This window comes from Anomalospiza imberbis, chromosome 6, assembly GCF_031753505.1.
Source record: "Anomalospiza imberbis isolate Cuckoo-Finch-1a 21T00152 chromosome 6, ASM3175350v1, whole genome shotgun sequence".
Taxonomy (NCBI): domain Eukaryota; kingdom Metazoa; phylum Chordata; class Aves; order Passeriformes; family Viduidae; genus Anomalospiza; species Anomalospiza imberbis.
Genome location: NC_089686.1, coordinates 35,155,529 through 35,177,369, shown reverse-complemented (window position 1 = coordinate 35,177,369; position 21,841 = coordinate 35,155,529). Strand labels below are relative to the sequence as shown.

The 21,841-nt window shown below is 37.0% G+C and overlaps 1 protein-coding gene across 4 annotated transcripts in view; it reads right to left on the bottom strand.

Moving 5' to 3' along the window:
- SIPA1L1 (signal induced proliferation associated 1 like 1) overlaps positions 1–21,841 on the bottom strand; it is a 175,460-nt gene that overhangs the window by 31,789 nt on the left and 121,830 nt on the right. For all 4 annotated transcript variants that reach the window (XM_068193296.1, XM_068193293.1, XM_068193294.1 and 1 more), the window contains 5 exons: positions 15,674–15,777; positions 14,350–14,507; positions 10,154–10,730; positions 8,778–9,052; positions 4,958–5,233 (listed from right to left, as the gene is read on the bottom strand). In XM_068193296.1, the coding sequence (XP_068049397.1) occupies positions 4,958–5,233; positions 8,778–9,052; positions 10,154–10,730; positions 14,350–14,507; positions 15,674–15,777 (1,390 nt within the window). The remainder of the gene's footprint in view (positions 1–4,957; positions 5,234–8,777; positions 9,053–10,153; positions 10,731–14,349; positions 14,508–15,673; positions 15,778–21,841) is intronic.

Here is a 21,841-nt window from a genome sequence, read left to right as displayed (position 1 = left end):
CAACTGAGGCTATAATTTGAAAATACTAACAATGCTGGGCACACTTCCAAATATGAGATGGTCAAAATAAGCAGAACAAATAATTAGAACATAATTTATCTCTCTACCTTTGTTCTTAATCTGAAGAGGGCCAAAGACATCTCTTCTCACACAAGAATTTTGAAAAGTAAGTTTAATTAATACCCATGAAGCATTCAGAAACTATAGTAATGGGCACCACTGTAAAGCTTAGAGGGGAATTAGTAATGGCATCTTTACAACAGGATTTGAATGTCATCCAGTAAATAAGAGACAGAGTAATGAAGAGGAAAAAAAAATTAAATAGCTCTTCTTTAATGAGCTGCATCCACTGTGTGAATTGAATGAGGCAGATGTCCTATGTTACAAGAAATTTTTGTAATTTAATCAAAAGAAGCATCTGAATATACAGTTACACAAAAGTTCTGAAGAAAACAGCACAGCAAATCTTAATTCTGGCATGCTTACCCTTCCATGTGTTTGAGTTTTACAATCCTAATAATACTGCAAGCCACAACAATTCCCTGCAAACATGCTCTGAAATGCTCTCATGTTTAAAGGAAAGCAATCCATTCCAATCAAAAAGGAAAAAAAAACCAGCAATTTTGAGGAAGGGGATAGTGAACAAAACAGAAAAGGTAATTATGCTGCCATGTTGTACCTTCTCAAGTTTTTGGGTTTTTTTCCAAGTTGATCATCACCTTTCAGAAAACCCATTGTAATAAGAAAAGACACAGAGGCAGGCAGTGGGCCACCAGATGTATAGAAGAGTTTGTGTATGAAGACACACTGAAAAGCTCTGTGGCTCCAGGGATTATAGAGAAACTTATCCTCTGCTTCAATTCATCCAAACATGAATTACACTGGACCAAGCAAGCAGTGATTACTCACTATCCCTCACGACAAAAGAACAAGTAGGAGGCCTAGAGCTACCAAGAGACCAATTAGCAGGAACCTGGATGAAGAGATAGGAGCCACAGCAGTACAGGTGCACCCAGCTCCAGGCCATCTTACACAGCAGACAGCCAGGGGACTGTCAGACCTGGTAAAGAGTCTTCCTTTACACTTGTAAGCATTTCTTAAACTTTTCCCTGGTCCCCCCATTGATGGCTCTTGTCAAACAAGAATGACCAAATCTTGACATGACACAGCATGGCTCTTATCAGATGTTTTTACATTGCAAAAGTTTGGCTGCACAGGCATGCATACCAACAAACCTCTGTTTTTTCCACTGCTACATCCAGCTCTAGGTCCCGGAGCTGGTAGGAAGTGTGTGGCATATAATCTCATGTTAGTACATGTTTTAATTTGAAGAATTTTATGAGAACATTTAAATAACAAATCTTCAAACCCCGTAAGGTAGACAGTGCATGTACTACAATGCTGACTTGACAGGCAGCAAGATAAGCACAGACACCTGTTTGTTCATATTTGGAAAAACATCACTGATCCAAGATACACTGCAGCAGATTAGGATTTTTAGGTAATATGGGAACAGTTTAAAATAGAATCTGCCAGCAGGAATTAACCTTTAAACTACAACTGGCATAATTATTATCACTGACTACATGGACATCATTCAAATAAGTACGGGGTTTTAGGGCAAGACTCCAAAATCCTCAATATGTACTTCAAAGTCCTCAATATGACACAAAACCAATCAATGATATTGTTCTAATACTTCCATACTGCAGAATTTTACTGCCAGTGTGGGACCGTAATCATGCCGTAATTCAGTTTTCCATTTGGTTTAAAATACTGACTGTGCTCAGAAATGTTCTAGTTCAGAGCCCTGAGCTTTCATCCAGAAGTAATCAACTGCAGACTGAAGTGCTCAAGTCCAGACTTGGGTCTTCAACATGCTTTCATCACTCATTTCCACACTTTTTCAAATGTCTGTCAAATCAAGTTTTAGTCAAAACTGGTTACAGTTTAATTAACAAATTAATTAAGAACAGATAATTATCTACAATTATCTCCTCTCCTCTCCTTGCACAGTGCTTCTCAATAGAGCGTGGAAGCCAAGTATACAAAAAACCTGAAAATTGTGAGGAGGGGGGAAATAAAAAAATCAAGTGCTATAATTCCATGTTCTCAAAAAACATTAGCTCTGGTTTATTTCACACATATGTGGTTTATTGTTTTTTCCTTAGCATATCCTTCTGATAGTCATTCTGGGTAATAGGCTATATAGTATACCATGTGGTAATTAATATTGTGAAATAAGATATAACTTGGGATTTATTGAATTTATATGATTAGATATTTTAGTCTTAATGTTGCAGTAACAATAGAGGTTTACTTTAAAATTTATAAAGTTCTGGGTTATTTTTCCTGTCTACAAATACCCACCCATATCAATAATAACTACATTCAAAGATCCAGGTACTGTGAAGATCAGGGAAAATAAGCTATTAAACTGGATATATGAAGACAATCCAAAGAAGGCAAATTTAAGTACTACGCTGGACTGTCTGCCTTCTCAGAATGAGGGATTGTCAGGCAATGTACTCTCCCACCTACAATAGCAGTCTCTATGGGGTGATGATGTTTGGATGAATATGAAGTGAAATCCTCCTGTTCTCAAGACTGCTAATGCAGATTTTATTTATTTCTAACATACTTAAATGGACTAAAGGGAGCAAAGCACAGCAGAGCACCATCACTGCTGCCTGCACCAGAAACATGCACGTATTTCAGCACATCCCCCTCCATGTTTTTTAGGGTAAATACAAAAACTAGTGGTGAAAAACTAAATGAGACAGTTAAAAGGGCTACAAAAAAATCCACTTTCGTTGATTAAGGCTTCACACAATAAGAAGTATCTGAGCTTTCTGAAAAGCAAAGCTTTTTTTAATCATGTAGAGAAAAGACAAATGAGTCTTGCAGTGAGCTTATTGTTGAGGTTTTCCCCCTCCTGTATTTCTTTAAAATCAAAAAAATGTATTTCTTCACTTTTAACTGTAAAGACATTAACCTTATGCAAGTGATGATATATTTAAACTTGATCTACCCAAGACTAACACGTTTAGCAGACCATAAAGATGACAGAAGACATTTTTCAAGCATGCAGAAAAATTCCCACTGAAATTTAAAAGCTACTTTGATAATATACTTTCAAGGATGAAAAATCCAATAGAATCCTTTCTGAATAATAATAAAAAGAATACTTAAAAGAATGCCTAGAGGAAAAAAAACACAACAAAAAAAACCAACAGCTCCATGCCCTGAAAATGAAGGAAAAAGTCAAAGTTTCACTTTTTGAAAACAAGCACTGACTAAGAAAATGTAATTTTCACTTTGCAAACATTTATCAGGCCATAACCCCCCTTCTAGAAGCCTCCAGAGACGGGATGAGTCTTGAATGCCTTAGGTATGTGATGCTGCCTGCATACAATTTTATGCACAAGGAACACACAGTTGTTAATACCCCTTCTCTCGGGGCAGCCAAAGGCTTTCTCTTCGACATGAGCCAACTCGAGACTGCAGCCAAGCTTTCTGGTTAATACCATGACGAGATGGAAGCGTCTGGAAAAACCAGCAACTCAACAGAATCCAATAGTCTGTCACTGCCTTCAGCTTTTCCCAGGTATTACTATGCCTTCTGGAACTACATAAGGAGATTGTTCAGCACTGGAGAGAGCAAAAAATGCCACCAGCTCAGCTGCTGTTCCTCCCAGTTCAGCATCTGCCTGTCTTTTGCTCTAACAAACAGATATACCCTGTAGCCATGCAGTTTTTATGTTGGTCCAAATACATATTCGAGAATCAAGTCCAGCATTTCAGTGGCTTCTGCAACCTTTTTTAACAGACAAACTAGTCAGGTTTTCTGTGAAATTATTAGTGCCTTCAGTGTTGCAGGTTTTTTTTCCAACTCCCACGGATGGGAGCTTTTTAAGTATAAACTTGAGAAAAAGAAAGTAAGACTATTAAGTCCTTAGCAACCACTGTAAATTCCTAACAAGTTATCCAACACAGAAGTTTCAATTTCACCTTGGTAATTTCTTGGTCTTGGCTGTACCACCTTTGATCATGTTTTTCCATCCCCAGTTCTTCAAGACGTGAAAAAAATTTAAAGTTGTTTCATTAGAACTCTCTTAAATTTTCTACAATATGCACCTTATTACCACTGTTTTATATTTTTTCACCCACAAAGATGATCAGAACATATCTAAAGCTTTTCTTCCTAGGAATTGTCCAAAATAAGAAATACAAGCTATTAACTTGCTTCCCTCCACAGATCTCATTGCAAATGCAGAGACAGATTTGTATAGATAATCAAACCAATGACAGTTCATTTGAATGATACCAAATACATATTTTTCCACGAATGAATAAAAATACTAATACATTATGGACTTGATGCCTTTATCCTAACAATTGCTTTCTTGTTTAAAGAACTTGAAAGAACAAAAAGCGCCAAACCATCCTGGAGAAATCCAAAATTAGAACAATTTCTCCTCTAGCCTAAAATGTCCGAACACTGAATACTCCCCGATCAGAAAAATTTCCTTTCTAGTCAGAATTCTCGTGCTAAAAACCCTGTCAGATACTATTTTTGCTTTGGGTGCTTTAGGCAATTCCACCAAGCCTATGAACAAGATTAATTTTTTATTTACTTTTTCAAAATAACTAAGTTCATGAACACTTAGCTCTAAAACTCTGACTGTAACTCATTTAAAACTTAAATAACAACACAGCAGTTTCAGAATACCATCCAACACAGGGAAACATCCCAGCATACTTAATTCAGTGGTTAATTGTGCCAGGAAAGGTATTTCCTTTTGATTATTGTTTCACTAATAGTCATGCTGTCTTTTGACTAATTAAAACCATGATTAAAAGCAGATACTTCAAATATTTGGATAAAACTCCTGTGAATTTTTCCAGGCAAGGTTCAGAGCAGCAATGAAAAACCATCTGTGAAGAAGACACGTACCTCCGGCTCTCCAACGGGCGCCCATCACTAGAGATGCTTCGGGGAATGTTGGCTCGTTCTGGGGGTGGCATTTTTCCTTCTCCTTTTCCAGAGCTAATCCTAGATGGTACTGGGCTTTGGATTTGAGATGGCACCTGAGCCACATGAGGTCCCTGTCCTTTGCTCGCATTTCGCTGCCATTTGTTATTATTTCTGAAGGGAAATTTGAATTCATATGACATTCCTTCATTCACTTTGTACTCCATCACTGGCATACGGTAGTTTTCTGAAGAACTCCTGGAAATTAAGAAATTAATATGCAGGTATAAAACATAAAAACATGTTTCCTGTTCACAAGAAATCTAAAGACAGAAGCTGAATGAATTCTATGAAAGTATGATATTTTCTTTCTACAAAACGTTTATTTAACAAATTTTAGAAGGCTCACACAAGAAAAAGGACTAGTGATGGTGAGAGTCTGTCTCTTCATCCTGGTGAGTGATGCACAACAGACTACCATGGACTCTGCCTTGCTGGCCTTACCCCTGATTCCCACACATTAACAACCCTGTTGTCACCATCACTGAGCCCTAACCCAATGCCTGTCCTTGTCTATCCCTCCAGAAGACTTTGAAGGCATCCATTCCAGCATTCCAGCTGGTCAAGTTGATACTCTCCATCTGATACTGGGCTAGAAAAGCTAAAAAGGTATGTTAGAAGGATATCTCCCCTTCTTAAAAAAGTCATGGGATTTAGAACTTACTTGCACCTAGACAAATAAGACCTGAAATGTTTGTTCTTTTTGAGACACACCTTTCTGATGCACAGACATTAAAAGACAAGAGTAATGTGAAATAAGGCACCATACATAACTTTAAAACACCATTGGCTTTGGAGTACCTCAGTTGATAAATTTGCACATTATGGAAAGACTTGCTAAACTGTAGATGCCAAACCCCAAAGATGCCCATTGCTTCCTAAGGAACAGCACAGCATAAAAATCTGACTAGAACAGGACATAAGCTAATGCAGCCCACATAAGAAGCAGGGCAAACTTCTGCATATATTTCAAATGAGGCACTTGGAAAAAAAGATGTGATCTTCCACTTCAGTAAGGATAATTTTGGCATTTCTCTCGACAAATGTATATATATCTGAGTGAATACTAAATGAGTATGTTTTATCATGATTACTTTATCTACATACATCACTCTCTAATGCAAAGAAAAATAAAACAATCAGTGCAAAATTTTGAACCCATAGCTCTTCCTCTAAGCAACTACACCATTAGGGGTGAGAAATATTAGTCTATCTTCCCTGCAAAAAACAGAAAACAAGACAGAACTTGTTATCTGGCCATGTTGACACAAGCAAATTATGTGGTCTAATAGGAACAGACAAAGTGAAACCGTCAGTGCTGAGGTCTTGCTGCCTACAATATACTCATTTTGTCATTTTATGCTGGTCTACCCTCTAGTCTTAATGTCTAAATTAAATTATCAGTTGGAAGGCATGAGGTGTGCTCCTGAAGTACATGTAGGTCAGCTTCACCTGAACGTCTCCCAGGCCACTCTGATGTGATCCACTGCACAGTAGACAGGGATGAGCAGGAGATAAGGCCACCCACAACTGAACTACAATATTGATAATTGATATCCTTTGTTTTTTTCCTTTCTCTTCATATTTTATGTCTCTGCTATTTTTTCCCTAGTGCTAACGTACTTAGTTTGGGTTGCTCTTTTTCCCCCCACAACGTACTTACAGTTTAACAAGCAGGAATGCACAATTTCCTCTTAAGGCTGAGTCCTTAGTTTCAAAGCCAGCAATCAGCCCACTAAATGAGTTCAGTGGCGATGTTTTAATAACCATGGTTTAGTAGAGACTTAACCATAACAAGGCTTGCCTCTGAACAGGGCATGAGAATGTGAATTGGGGTATTTGGATATATTTTTGCATCTCCTACTGACCTTGTACATGTGCCTGTTGCCAAGTCAGCTTATCTAACTGCACTCCTGATCTTCCTCCAACTTCATGCCAACCAATTTATTAGGATAGGGACTGCTTCTCATATGAATGTAGTATTCCAAGCAGAACACATCTTCATTTTAGTTATGGTCTGCAGAATTTACTGTAGTAGAAATGCTCAGTGACCTCCAGAGGACATAACAAAAGGACTCCAGTTGCAGAAAACTGATTGCCAAAAGAGAAACTGCTTTGTGCAAATACTTAACTGAAGTCTCTAGTAATACACGTAGGATAGCTACAAATTTAAGCCACAGTTCTCAAACTTTTATGATTTTGGACAGAGTAAATGGGGGGATCAAGAGTTGCTTTATGCAATTTTATAACTAGCAATAACGAACCATGAACATTTGCTCACTAGACAGCAACAACAAAATTCTCTGAGAATTTCAAAAAGTGCAGTCATTTCTCTTACTGCCATGGGTTTGGGTACACTTAAAGTAAGCCTGGTTTTGGCTGTACTTAATTTAGTTCAGAAATAATAGGATCTGTGCTTTCCACACTGATTTTTCTGCTCTAATCCTTTCATGATGATTGCAGCTGAACTTTCCATTTGCTCAGGCTGCTAAATACTGCACAAAAGCTTTCCAAATATCTCATGAGTGACCTTATGCCACTTATCATTTTAATCCCTGACATGTATTCAATTTTCCACTGACAGCTAAAGGACAAAAAACTCCTTTTCTCTCTGCTCCTCTTTTGCTGGCATTTACAAAAGAAGTTTGTGCTGCTTACAGTAAAAACAAACACGGAATTTTTCTTTTACACAAGTATCAGGTCTTTTCTCAGAGATGCAAATTCATATCAATATAATAAATATGTGTTAAAGTTCAGCTCCAGTCTCAAGCATACAAAGTTTTAGCAATTACACCTACAAAGGTATAGACTGATTTAAAAAGCAGTGCAAAAATGCTGTCTCAGTCTTTTACTCCAAGGAATCCTCTGATTTTTGGTAACTGTACTTGCTTCTTGGTAAACCTATCCTAGGCCTTCAGCTAGCCTGTGGGCAAATTTATTCTCTTAAACATCATTCCATTTTAATCACATAGCAGCATTTCTAGGATACAAACACAGGATGTCAGGAATATGTGACTGGGACTAAGTGATGTGGCTGAAGGCTACAGACAACACTGAGAATTCATAAAAATTGTAAAAGCTTTAGTGTGAATTCAGGAAAAACAGAAGGACTTAATGTCCAGTTTAAGAAAAATGCACATATTATTGCTTATTTCTGATGAAGCAACAGTTTTAAACTATAAAAACATCAATATAGTTAACATGAACTTCAGGCTTAATATAGATGGGAAGTGAGAGAGATGCAACAAGATCTATGGAGTAAAGAAGAATAATCATTTGCAGCAATTTCTCTGGTAAGATCCATACCTTTGAAAAACCCCCACCATTTACAGCCTTACTTATTGTGAAAATAGAAGCATGTAAGTCTATTTCTAGCTTTCAAGAATTATATTCACAGGCATTACAAACTATCAGCAAATGGAAAAGCAGGCAGGAACATGTACAATCAATTTTGATGCATGCTAACCACACAACTGTGACTAGAAAATTGTTTGATTTCCATGTTCAATTCAATGGTTCCATGAACTTCTTCACACATGTTATTACATTTCAGTATTCAATGAATATTTGGAGAGCATGGAGAGTGAATATGGGCAGATTTTCCTGCTCTCTTCTTCCAACCTTAAAATATTGGATGCTGTATTATAATTACACTACATTTTTTTGGAGGCTAGCACTCTATGGTGGCTCCTCCCACAAAACAAGGTACAATTTCAGAGCAAGCACAGTGACTGTAAAATACCTGCGTGGTGTGCAGTCCTCATAGGGAGGGACAATGACAACCTTCACTGTAACTGATGTCCTGAGCAAATCAATCATTTGCTCGTGGCTCAGGGTGGCCACAGCCACCTTGCAGATCTCCACCAGGCGGCTGCCCTGGCGCAGCCCCGCCTGCCACGCGTAGCCGTAGGGCTCCACATCTGCCACAATGCCCTCGTAGTTCACGTGGAAGCCCAGCTGGCCCAGGCCATTCCTGCGCAGAGTCATCTCCACGGTTTCACAGCCCTTGGTCACAAGCTGGGAATTGAAATGTAGACAGAATTTAATGCATTGAGACATCTCTGGGGCTAACAGTGGTTTAGGGGCTCAAGTTTTGAACAACCGACTCCCAAGGATCATGGTGGGACACAATCAAGGGATATATATTGCAGTCCTAGGTACATAATCAGCTGAAATGGGTCTTGTTGCTTAAACTAAGATTTTCAGTAGAATTTGGTTACTCAAGTTCTGCCTTGGAATTTTTTCTGCAACCACAGGAATTTTAGAAGATACATAGCAGCACACAACAGAAAAACACATGGAGTTACACAAGCATCTCTGTCTTTTACACTTTAGTAACCAGAAAACATTCTCCATTTCTGGCTGTTTCAGGAAATGGTAAAATAACTCCTCAGTCAGAACTGGTAGCATGGTAGCTAATAAGCACAGTAAACTGGGGACTATGCCAACTCGTCCATGTACCGTGAGCATCACTGTCATCAGGAGTAACTTAATAGGGCCTAGATTTCCTTTTTTTCTGGTTGCTATACAACTACAGTTGTGAAATTACAGGTAAGAGTGAAATGTAGCACATTCTTTCATAACTTAATTGGATATGATATGAACATGGATAGATGTTTTATAGGGAGATACCATGATTCACTGCATTTTTAGTTTATTGCATGCATTCAGAGTATGTCTGAAGGCTGCAGTGGGGATTGGGACTGCACCCTGCTGGCAACATAATAAGTCTCAAAGATACTGCAGATTCATTTAAAACAAGATACAGCAAGTCTATAAAACAGAGAAAGGGAAGTAAAACAAAGAAAAGAAATAATGTGACACTTCTGTACTTGTTGTGGGGAAGCAACTTATGCATCTGAAGGACCCGGTCTTTTTAATACGTTGATACATTTTTCACACACACACACAGCCAGCTGAGACTAGCTGATATCTGATAAAAGTGAAAGAAATATTCAGCTTTGAGAAACAGAAGCAGGGAAGTCCTTATAAATTTCACGATAAACAATTTAAACATTTTTAGGAATCCCAGGCATTATTTAAACTGAAGCTTTACTTGGCCAAGGGGTGAGAGAAGAAAGCAAAGAAGGGAAACCAAACAAGAGAACACATTCTAACCTCCAGCCTTTTGACGATCTCTTTGATGTCATCAATGTTGCTGATGAAGCTCTCCAAAGAAACACATTCACCTCTCTCATAGAATATTTTGATATTTGTGTCTGTTGAAGTCCACCCTATCACATCTCGACAGGAGCAATTGAACACCACGCTTTTTGTGTCCTGTTCAATGAGGACTACAAACTCATTAGAGATGCCTAGGAGACAGTCTATTTCCATACCCTTGCTGTAGTCTTTTGCATGGACACTCCAGACAATAGCACCAGAACTATAGATTTCTGCTCCTGGATAAGGTTTGGACTTTTCCTTCTTTTTTGAAGCAAGTGAGATGAAGGGGAACTTGCCAGAAGGGTCGATGGGTGTGTTGGTGACATTCTTCTCTGCCAAGTCTTTCAAGTACTCTTGCCGGGTCCTGGTGGCCATCGCACGGAACTTTTCTGATTTATGAGCAGCATTCTCTGCATTAATGACTTTGGCCAGTAAGAAGTCCCTGAACACATTTGATTTAGGAAACGTCACACCTTTTGGAATAGGTGGGCCAAAGGATGGTACATCTCTGGATCTTGTCACAGCAACACTAAATGAAATAAAACAATAAGAAACAGTGTTTCACTCTAGGCCAAGTCAGCAGTTTTTGCTTACAGACAATACATTCCCTCAATTTTTCTTTTATTTTCTCAGCAATACACCTAAATTTACATATTAATATTGCCAGTGTGGAGGTTATGCCCCCTTTACTGCATAAACAGAAAGCCACTTTTTTACATATAGGCATTTTTGAATCATTCCCAGTCCCACAGCTTAAAAAGAGAATCAAGCACAAAATTGGAGGGTTTTCTTTTGGATAAGTAATCACTCATGTATGGCAGTTCTGAATTTTGTTTGGTTTTGGTATAAAAAGAAAATTTCTAACTCGCACTATGAGAAAGGCTAGCTTAGAATGTAGCTACTTAATGCTGAAAAGCTCATTTGAAAGCAGTGCCAAGTGTGTGACCAACACTAGAAATATGGATTAAATGAACACATTAAAAAGATAAAGGCAATGAAGCCATCTCACAAGGCCAGTTCCATTGCAAAAATCATCTGGTGACTGAATGCATATATACATCACATTACTGCTTTGCATTTCTGGACTGAAAACCTCACTAGCTGATATTGCACGCCAGTGATAGAAGACAACTCTGAAAATACCAGAAATAAGAAACTTCTGAGAAGTTCAGAGATACACTGTAGAAACAGACACGTTCTTTTTCAACTCTTCCTTTTAGTTCCTGCACCAAGTGATGGACTGACAATAAGATTGCCTTAGGCAACAGGGACCACCAGCTTAGCTATTCTCAATTGTCAATTCTCTTTTGATATAAATCACATGAGAGTTGTTTGACATTCCAATCCAGTATCATTCACTTGGCTAACTATCCTGAGAGACTGAAACTCTGTGCAAACAGTTTTGTGACAAGAAATGTTCCAACAGTCCAAACAGGATTCACCACATATCTGTAACTAGATCTGAAAAATCATTAACTAACTTTGGCCAAGATACCATGGTAATGGAAATAAAGAGGAATAGGATAAAACTTGACCACATTAGGAAAGTATGTGGTGTTTCACTTAGAACACAGGCTGGTATTATTTTCACATTTTGATTTTATCTGAATTCTTAAACATAATCAGAGAAATTCCCCCCAAATAATCAGTAACTAAGATTTCAGAGTAAATCTTTTGAGGGAGCATATAGGAACATCAAAAATAAAAATTAAGTCACCCAATCTACAGCCATATCTTCTGGTTTTGAGTGGCAGGGTGTTTTGTTTGTTTGTTTTGCTTTTGCCGTTCTGAATTGCTTGGGGTGTTTTTTTCCCTTGGCTTTTTGTTTGTTTTTTAATTACTATGTTTTCTGGCAACTGATATTGAAAGATGTTATTACTGTCATATTTTCTCCCAATGTATACCAGTATATCTCAAAGTATACAACAGGGGGTGCTCATGAAGCAACTGACTCATCTCTAGTGGTCCTGAAGAATCTATTATTAAGAAATGGAAGCCTAAGTGTTAAACACAATTACTGAATGCAATGAAAACCTACCAGAAACTACCAGTAAGATTTTGTTTGGTTCAGTTTTCAGTGACATGAATCACAGGGATAAGAATTCAATCTTTAACACATGCTAGAGAAGTTTTAAAAAGTGAGCAATGCTCAGAGATGCCAAACTTTTGAAATACTGTTTATCTTAGCTGGGAGAGAGAATCACTGGCCCAGACAGTGCTTGACTTTATTCCTTTTATGTAATTTTTAAATATAAATTCCAGTACATTTTTATGCTATATGGTTTCCTGTTTTGTCTAGAATTATGAATCCATGAAACTGTTCCAAATAATTCAGTGAAAAAGAGGTCAAACTTACTTTGAAAAGTCTCCTAGAAAAACTTTTCATCATAGAATTCTACAAATTTAAATCAAGTTTTTGCACTGAGGACAGGAAAGAACAGTATTTCAAAGACAGTACAGAAAACATACAGTGTCCTGGTGGTCTTATGTATCAGAATGAACAATGACATTCTTCCAACTGTTTTTCACACCTATTTCCCCTCCCCTTAAAACTTAAGCCTGTGCCATCACTAAAGCCAAAATTACTATTAAGCAACCAGTGGGGTTCCAGCCCTTATAGTTATAAACACTTGAAAAATGAGGTGATTCAGGAATCTGAAGGTCAAAAATAGAACCCTCAGATACTTGAATTTATTACAGTTTAGCAAGTATCAATCATTCCTATGCCTTTTAAAAGGAAGAAAATATATGCAGTCATATTACTTAAAGTAACAGACAAAAAGAGATCTGTGTTTTAATATCTGTGTTTTACTTAAAGTAACAGACAAAAGGAGATCTGTGTTTTATCTGTGTTATAATCTGTGCTTCAATTCAAGTGAAAGATGCATCTGCAGCCCTTGTGGATGCATTTCCTATGTTCCCTTTGCTTCAAAATCACTTTGTGTACAGGGTAAGAGCTGAAACATATGTATAAGAGTTTAAGAAAAGCTGTGTTCACATAAATTATGCAACAGTTGAATTTTTCAATAAGCAGTCTGAAAAAGAGTAGCCACATGAACATTCTTAGTCCAGGAGAGTTAATAAAAATACAGAGTTCAGCATCAGTTTCAGAAATGCTCTGTGAACTTTACCAAAACCTTCTGAGAAGAGAAAAGCCTCTAACCCATCTATATGTACTCAAAAAATAAAGAATACACCAACTCATACACAGCAGTCTTAGATTTTCCTTTAAATAAGCACTCGCCTTAATAAAATACTTAAGTGAATATTTGTATTTCAGCAAAAACAAGTAAATTCTAAGGCTGCCTCATTTCAAGATACATGCTCTAAATCCACTGGTCTAACATTTCATATTTTAAATTAAAATGCTTTATAGAAGTTTTCTGAGATCAGTCAACATTTAACAATGAATATACTCTAAGAATTCTGTATATAATAAAGGTAAGAACTTTCAATGATAGTCAAAAAGTGTAACTCAGAAGCATTATTTCTATATGCTTGCAATTTAGTTTAAAAATTGTACTAATAGGAATATCATCTTGCACTTCTTTATTACATGTTACTATCAATTACCATTTTCTATTTTAATCATATTGGCTTTAAGGTCACATTAAGACTTTATTTTTTGCTGCATAATTCTCTGTCATTTCTTTGTTGGACTGAAATGAGATAAGAAATGAAGATATTTCAGAGAGCTTAGCTTCTTCCTGAAAGGCTAAGTCACACTTTTTCACTGTCTTAATTTCGAAAATGGAGCATACACTAGATGACCAAATTATCTACACAAAAAGTGGAAGTGTTTTTTTTTCCTTTGTTCTATTTCTGTCAATGCAAAAATATTCTTCTAGCATACTCTTAATGAAAACAATAAAAAAGAAGTGAGAAGGCAATTCTAAAATAATTTCCAAGTGCTTGATGTGCGTGTGTGTGTGTGTGTGTGTACTCACAGCTGAGAGCAGCAGTCTCCTCTCTGGGTGTGTTTCATCTACATATTTGTGTGCCTGTTTACTCTTTTAAAGAGTTCTAAATTCAAATGACTCAAAACCTCCTTAACCCTCCTGTTTCATGACATTTCCCTACTGAGAATTTAGGAGAAGAATGACAGCTGGCTTTGCACTCATGTGTTCAGTGACTGCAGCAATAGCTACCTGTAACAAACACTGTCAGTGCAGGGACCGTGCACCCTCACAATGACAAAGACGTGCTGGAAGTGGGATCGGATGTTCTTTGGGCTGAATGGTTGTGCTCCAGGCTCCTGGAAAACTATTGTCACAATATCATTTCCAATATGTCGTTTTCTCAGAAGCTTTAATGAGGGAAAAATTAAAAAAAAAAAAAAAAAAAAAAAAAAAAAAAAAAAAAAAAAGGTTAAAACAAACTTTTCACAAATTTCCAATAATTTCTCATTATTATAAATTACTATAGCACATTTTCCTTCCCCATGTGATACTTCAAGTTGAAAAATGAAACAATTGAGGGTTATATAACAAGTACCAGAATTAGTTGTTCACCTAATATATTTCAGGCATGGTTGTTTTCATAACAATTTCATTTCTATATGTAGCATAGAGGGTGAACTTATAAGGGAAAATTTTAAGCTAAACAAAGAGGAAAAACAATCCCTGTGAGTATCAAGAGTAATCGGTGATACATGGAAGCAGGAAAACATCCCCCATTCCACACATTTTTATAAGCCAGTGGTAGGTTCTATTTAAAGTTGAAAATAAGTTGTCATTGTCCTTAAGACATGCTATAAATAATTTCCTGGTAGGCTTCTTTCAGTAAATACAAGACTACAGTACAAGAGAAGGTGAGCTACAAAGTAGTAGAACACTTAGTGTACAAAAGCAAACTAAAAAGAATGCTATGTTATCTTCCATTGTAAAACAAAAATCTCTATTTTATTTGCAGAAGTCCAAAGCACGATTTCTAGAATAAAATGCATATACATCATACAAAACAATATGGCTTAGTGTGAAACAAGACCAGGTACTTCAGTGTAACAAAGCAGTTCTACCCAAATAGTATAACAGAGTTAAAAAAAAAAAAAAAAAAAGGGAAAACAAAGGATCTCGACAAAAGGATTTTGGCTCATATATTCTTGTATAGTGTGCTGGACCACCCACTCATTATCTCTGTGCATATTACAATTTGCTGAATGCAAACCTTAAATGGCAACTGACTTAGCTGTAGAAGGTTTAAAATGATTTAGAATCATCAGACATGCTGTGGTCCTCCTGACATATGCTACTGACATTATTGCATACTATTCACATCAAAGTAATGCACAGTTTAATAGAAAACAGTCCAATGGAGAAAAATCTATGGTGTACCTACAATCATCTACTTTGCTCATCTCCCTGACACAGAGACTGCCACCTTTACTTTTGATTCCTTAAGTGGTTTTTTGCTAGTAATGCATAAAAGTTGTCATAAATACTCAATAGTTATCTCCTTCTGAGCCCATCTTACCTGTTGCTTGTTGTTCGGAGTATATGGCAACATAGTAGAAACATGGAACATGATTTCATAGTCCTTGTATGTTGTGTACAGAGAGTGAGTACCTGTTGAATCAGCTGCAGTTACAGAAGACAAAATAAAAGTATTATTAAAAAAAAGTTTAAAAACAAACTTTAATTATTATTAAAAACAAATCAGCCAAGAGAAGAATTTTTATTCATCCTCAGTCCTAGCTGAAATATCAGCAAGTAAGAACTTAAGAGTTTATTCACCTGCCAAAGCAAGTGTCACATCAAGACAGCCTGTGCATTTTGCATACTTTTCCCAGACAAAAACTTGTTAGGGAATAGGGAATTGATCCTAGAAGACCTCGAAGAAAGCCTACGTAAGCATGAAAAGTGACAACAAAGTCTGAGATAACTTTCAGTTATCAAATATCCACCCAATATCTCAGAATGAAACTGAACTGTAAGGAATGTGAAAAGAAATGCTTCCTTGCTTCCTTCAGCAAGGAAGGCAGACATACTGAAAATGAATACTGTGATCAAACACATAATAAACAGCAAAGGAGCTATAACATACAATAACAGCAGGATGAGCTCTCCTAGGCATAAACATCAGGACTTGAAATTAACTGTAATGAAATCAGGTAGCACCTTCACCACAGCAGTCCTGCTTTATGGACAGGAACAGTCAAAACCCCAAGTAGGATGCCAGCATGCTTATAACTGATGGTGAAAAAAGCCCACAAAAATGACATTATGATGCTGGTATATTAATCTAAGATAATCTCACCTGTTTTGAGTTCTGGCCACCTTATTTTAAAATGAGTTACAGAAGAAAGAGAAGGGATCCAAAAACAAGCCACAGAAATAATTAAATGCGGACGGACAGACTTCCATGTGGAGAGAAAATGATACAAACTAGGATAATGAAGTTTAGAAAGAAAAATGAAGAGGGGGATATTACTCGGTTTACAAAGTGTTGTTTGAAATCAACACTTGATTACAGACAAACTGTTGACTTGTTTTCACTTTCTTTCACTCTAAAAAGTGACCTTGAAAAATGTGCCATTTATTTAAGCAGTAGCACATTTAAAAATGAAATAGTGAATATACGCTGTTAAATACAACTTCTATCCACAGTGCAAAAAACCTGCTTCCACACACCATTTGAAAAATAATTAGTTTTATATATGGAACAAAGCATTCTGGCTATTTGAAGTTATATAAACATGCTACTAAATTATATAATCCCAGCTATTTATAACAGTGTATTTTAAAAAGCTGTTAAAAACTGTTTCTTGGCATTTTCATTAGCAGCGAGATCATGTTACTAAGAAGATAACAGATTTGAGATTTGTGATGCATTTACAGTGACATAAATATACAGGTTATTTATCTAGACTTTAAGCATAAACTTTGAGAAGTTTGTTCCTTGTCATATTCAGAATAATAAAACAGGGGTAGCTTTACTGTATATGAAACACAAAATTATCTCTAAAATGAAATGGACAGTTTTCTGTATTATAGCCACATAGAGATTTTGTGCTTTCAAATCACCTATCTATAATAAAAAGGGAATTAGAAATAAAAAATTCCTATAATCTACATATTATTTTAATAATTTAAGATTAACATTAAATATGCTAATAATTTTCTTTTAAATGCTGATTAGAACAGCAGGACAGCTGAAAGGAGATCATTTAATCTTGCACTGTTCACAGCAGCCTCTGTCCTCTGCCTGATCACTGCAGTGCACACCCAAGAAGGCAGATACACCCAAAAGTCACCTAAACATCAATGCAACTTCATAACAGCTTTATCTGCTGAACAGTAAATAAACTGATTTGTACATCATCTTTTAGAAACAGAGCATACAAAAATATGACAAATAATTGGAAAAGGGGAGGAGCAGGTGCAGAAAGATAGGTAAGTGAGACAGGGGAAGGCAGGCCCCAATGAGGGAAAGGGAGTCAAAAGGCATTGGGGGAACAGAATAAAGCAATTCTGACCAAAAATATTATAGAACACCTACATATTTAAGCCAAACTTTCAACTTTCCTGGCAGAATTTAATTTTAGGCAGAAAAATGTTTTCTGAGAACACCACTGATTCTGCAAACTAAGTAATGAGGCTACAATCCAATGACACATTTAATAATTCCAATTTCCAAGCACTTTACTGTTTAAATCTTTCCTATTCAAATCCAACTACCAGCAAGTCCATATGCACTATGACTGTGCATCTCTCTCACCATTCAGCTTTTCTGAAGTACAGAATACTTTCCCTGAAGTACACCACCATAACTGCAGGTGTTTGTTTTAAACTGAATCACAGCTATTGCAATAAAATTCAAGACTGTGTACTGGAAATAACATCCATTATTTCAGGGTCTGAACTGCAAGCCAGCAAACTACTTCTATTTAACAGAGGCCTAAGGGATCTTTAAATTCATTAGCACCTTTTTACACTGAAGACATCCCCTCTGGCCACCAATTTGTGGCACGGCTACTCAAGATGCTTTCCCAGCCTTGCCTCATTACTGGATCTGCCCACTTAGCTGAGTAGCTGATCCTTTTTCCCTTCCAATCAATTATCATCTCTAAAACCCCTCCTTTGTCTTCTGTCCTTCCAATGATTCTCAGACAGACCCACATTTGAAGTTTTTTTTTTTTCTAACACCAATAGTGCTCAAAACCGGCTGACAACCACCAGCATGCTGCTGACTGATTCCACAGGACTTTGTCAGCCTGCTTCTACAGCAGTTTAACCTCTGTGCTAGAGAGCTCTGTAAGAACCATTATGAGCAGAGAATCTGACTCCCTGTTTCAAAGAAAAACATTCCAAGGAATTGTAGGAGAACGAAAAATAACTTACGCTGGTACGGCAGGACAACCATTACTACAAACTGCAGTAGGGCTCACAATAAAAAGCATAAGAACAAATATTTTCAAAGCTTAATGCCCCTCCCTTCTACCTTTGCTTTGCCAGCAGTTGTCAACACTACTCTTTTGTCATACACAAGGATTACACCAAGCACTCATGATCAACTTCCATAATATCCAAAATTATATGTGTAACACAAATGCAGATGGACTTCCACTCATCTCTATTTCTGCTTCTTAAGCAACTTAATATTTTAAGATTTGTTGGTCTCCCAGCAGAAGCCTCAGACCCAAGAGTAAGTCTATCATTATTTCCACAAGGTTGGAAAGCTGTTATACAGTGCAAGTTAAGAAGGTAATCTATCTGTATTATTTAATTACAAACATCAGGGTTTCTTGACAACCCCTAAATGAAATGTCAATTCAAAGTCCATTCATTCCCTAGGCTTTATTATCTACTTAATAGCTTATGGTTTTATATTGTTCTGATGTCTTAATCAGAAAATCATGCAGTATATAAACATTTAGTATGGAAACCTACTATTACTAGCTTAGTTTATAATCCTATCAAATTGATAAATCATAAAATTCCCAGCTCATATTAATCAACTTCCTTTATTTCCCACATCAACCACACTACCACTCTGTTGGACACACAATCCTTGTTACCAGGCCTAGCATCATCAAGCTGATCCCACTTTCCAATTTAAAATATTAAGAAGCAAGACTAAGTGAGGGGGAGGGAAATAAAGCATGTATTACAACTGGAAAATAAAGTAAAATGACTGAAGTTAGAATTTGAAAGATCACTGTGATGTTTATTATTTTAAAGTGATGCCCATAAGCTACCTAGTCACTGTGGGATAGGTGACATTTTCAAGCTCTAGTTGCTATCCAAAGTCTGCAGGCTGCCAGGAGATAGACTGTTTCCCCTCTGGTAATTCTAGAAATAAACAAACAAAACTTGAAAAGTAGCATCTCTTTTTTCACAGTGGTACTGGCAGAGATCCAAAACTAAGGCCCTTGAAGGATGCAATACACTTAAATAGGCTTTCAGTTGGTAGAATGCATGAGATTCCTCCTTTTAAGGAATTGGCTCTGTTATGGACACTTACTAATTAGGACTCTAACTAAAAATTTCTAAGAATAACTGTTCTGAAACTGCCTTTTGCTAGAGCAACTTTTCTAAATTTTCAAAAATTAAAAATATCATGTTTCCAGAGTACATATACAAATTAGCTCATCTACACTCAGAGAAAAATCTTTCCACGTCCTACATCATGCAACTGCTTTCCACAGCTTGCTAAGTATTGTCAAAGGTACAGAAACTAGCCAAGTAGTCTACATAGATCTGGCCTTTCTGACAAACCAATGAACAGACATTTGTTTTTAAGCACATCTTTGCAATCAACTGTGCTGCCACTGAACACAATTCTTGTGCAGGAAAATTTCCTGAGTAGTAAGACTGCAAGAAGTATTTCAAGACAGGGCTCTCTAGCAACAAAAGGGCATAGAGCTGGAAGATGAAGAAGCTCAGTTCCTAGCTGTAGACCTAGCTGTTTTATCAAAACCTACTACCTAAATCACATTAAAAAAACCTCAATCCCCTCCTTTGCAGATCTCTGTGTTAAGGCCAGTGCAAAAGGACTGACTGATGACTTAGGGTAGCTACTGAAAATGTATTGCTTGACTGTATTCTGCTCTACCTATATTCCCCATGCCTGAGATACAGCTCTTGTGACCATCTCTGGTCTTTAGCATTTGCTCTACCACTAAGTGGCTTTTTTTCCCCTATTTCCTGTGTAGAATATGCTTTAAGTGTTTCCAAATGCAGCTATCCAAAGAGCTGAGTGTTGTGCCCCCAAAGCACCTTCTCTTTCAACATTCCCATCTGTGCTTTGCACACTGGCAGAAAGGAGAACGTACCACCATCAAGATCAAATTAGAAATGTTTGCTGCTATTGTTCACATTTGCTGCTGTCCAGACCGACTCATTAAGAACTCATGCATGCTCACACATAGTCATGTGTTTTCTCAGTAATCCTGCAGGCAACCTAACCTGAAAGATTTCAAACAACTTAAAAGAGTTCTTAAGCAGTTCTGGCTGATAAGGTTCCACATATGTGAGGCTGTAAACCTTGACTGAAAGAAAACGTAGGTAATCCTTCATGAAAGCAGCAGTTTCCACTTAGAGGATTTCCTGTCCTCTATGGTCATAGTGAAGTGTTCACATAAAGACTTTTTGTATTTTTAGATACAGAATGGAGCTGAGCGGGTCTGCTGGGCAATGTGAAAAAGATATGCCAGCTCTCAACATGGAGGAGAAACCTTCATTACAAGAAGATAACTGTCAAAACCAGGAGTGAGTCAGTCAATTTAAAATTTCCATTCAAGAGGTGCTATATTGTAGTCCTTAAACTCAAAGCCCAACAGTATTCTTTCATCAAGTCAGAAACAACAACAAAGAATTCAAAACATCCCTGGAAAATTCTGCTGTTCAGAAGAAAATACAAAATAAGTACTTAGAAGACATTTACAGCTTTCTTGGGTGTATTTGAGCAGATGAATGAACTCAATCATACAGCATTTACACATACTAGAAACCAGTGTGTGGACTGACAACAAAATATGGGTTCTTTTCCTTCTTTTTTTCACATCTTAATTAACCCGGAATAAAGGGAAGAGAGGATTTTGCTTTAACAACTGAAAGTAACAAAGTCACAATACAAAACCTGAAGGTAAATAAATGTTTTCTCTGTTTTCCATACCCATTTGATTTTTGATCTAGCTCATCTTAATAACCAATAACCAGTTCAGAGCTGAACAAAAGGAAAACTCACCTTGAGAATTATAAGTATTTCCTACAAAGGAGCTGATGAGAGACTTCTCCCAAGGACATGTAGCAACAGGTCAAGGGGGAATGACTTTAAACTGAAGAAAGGCAGGTTTATATTAGATATTGGGAAGAAATTCTTTACTGTGAGGGTGGTGAGGCACTGGAACAGCTTGCCCAGAGAAGCTGTGGATGCCCCATCCCTGGCAATGTTCAAGGCCAGGTCGGATGGATCTTTCAGCAACCTGCTCCAGTGGCTGGAGGGGTTGAAATGAGACTATCTTTCATGTCCATTCCAACCCAAACTGTTCTATGTGTCTATGAAATACTCTCACGGGAGGAACTACAACAGAGGGAATATAAGTATTGCAAGTAAAAAAAAAACAGGCTCAATGTTAAATATGTGCAAAATAGGTATTAATTTTGGTTTAAAGCCAAAGGAGGCTTTAGAACCCTCTGA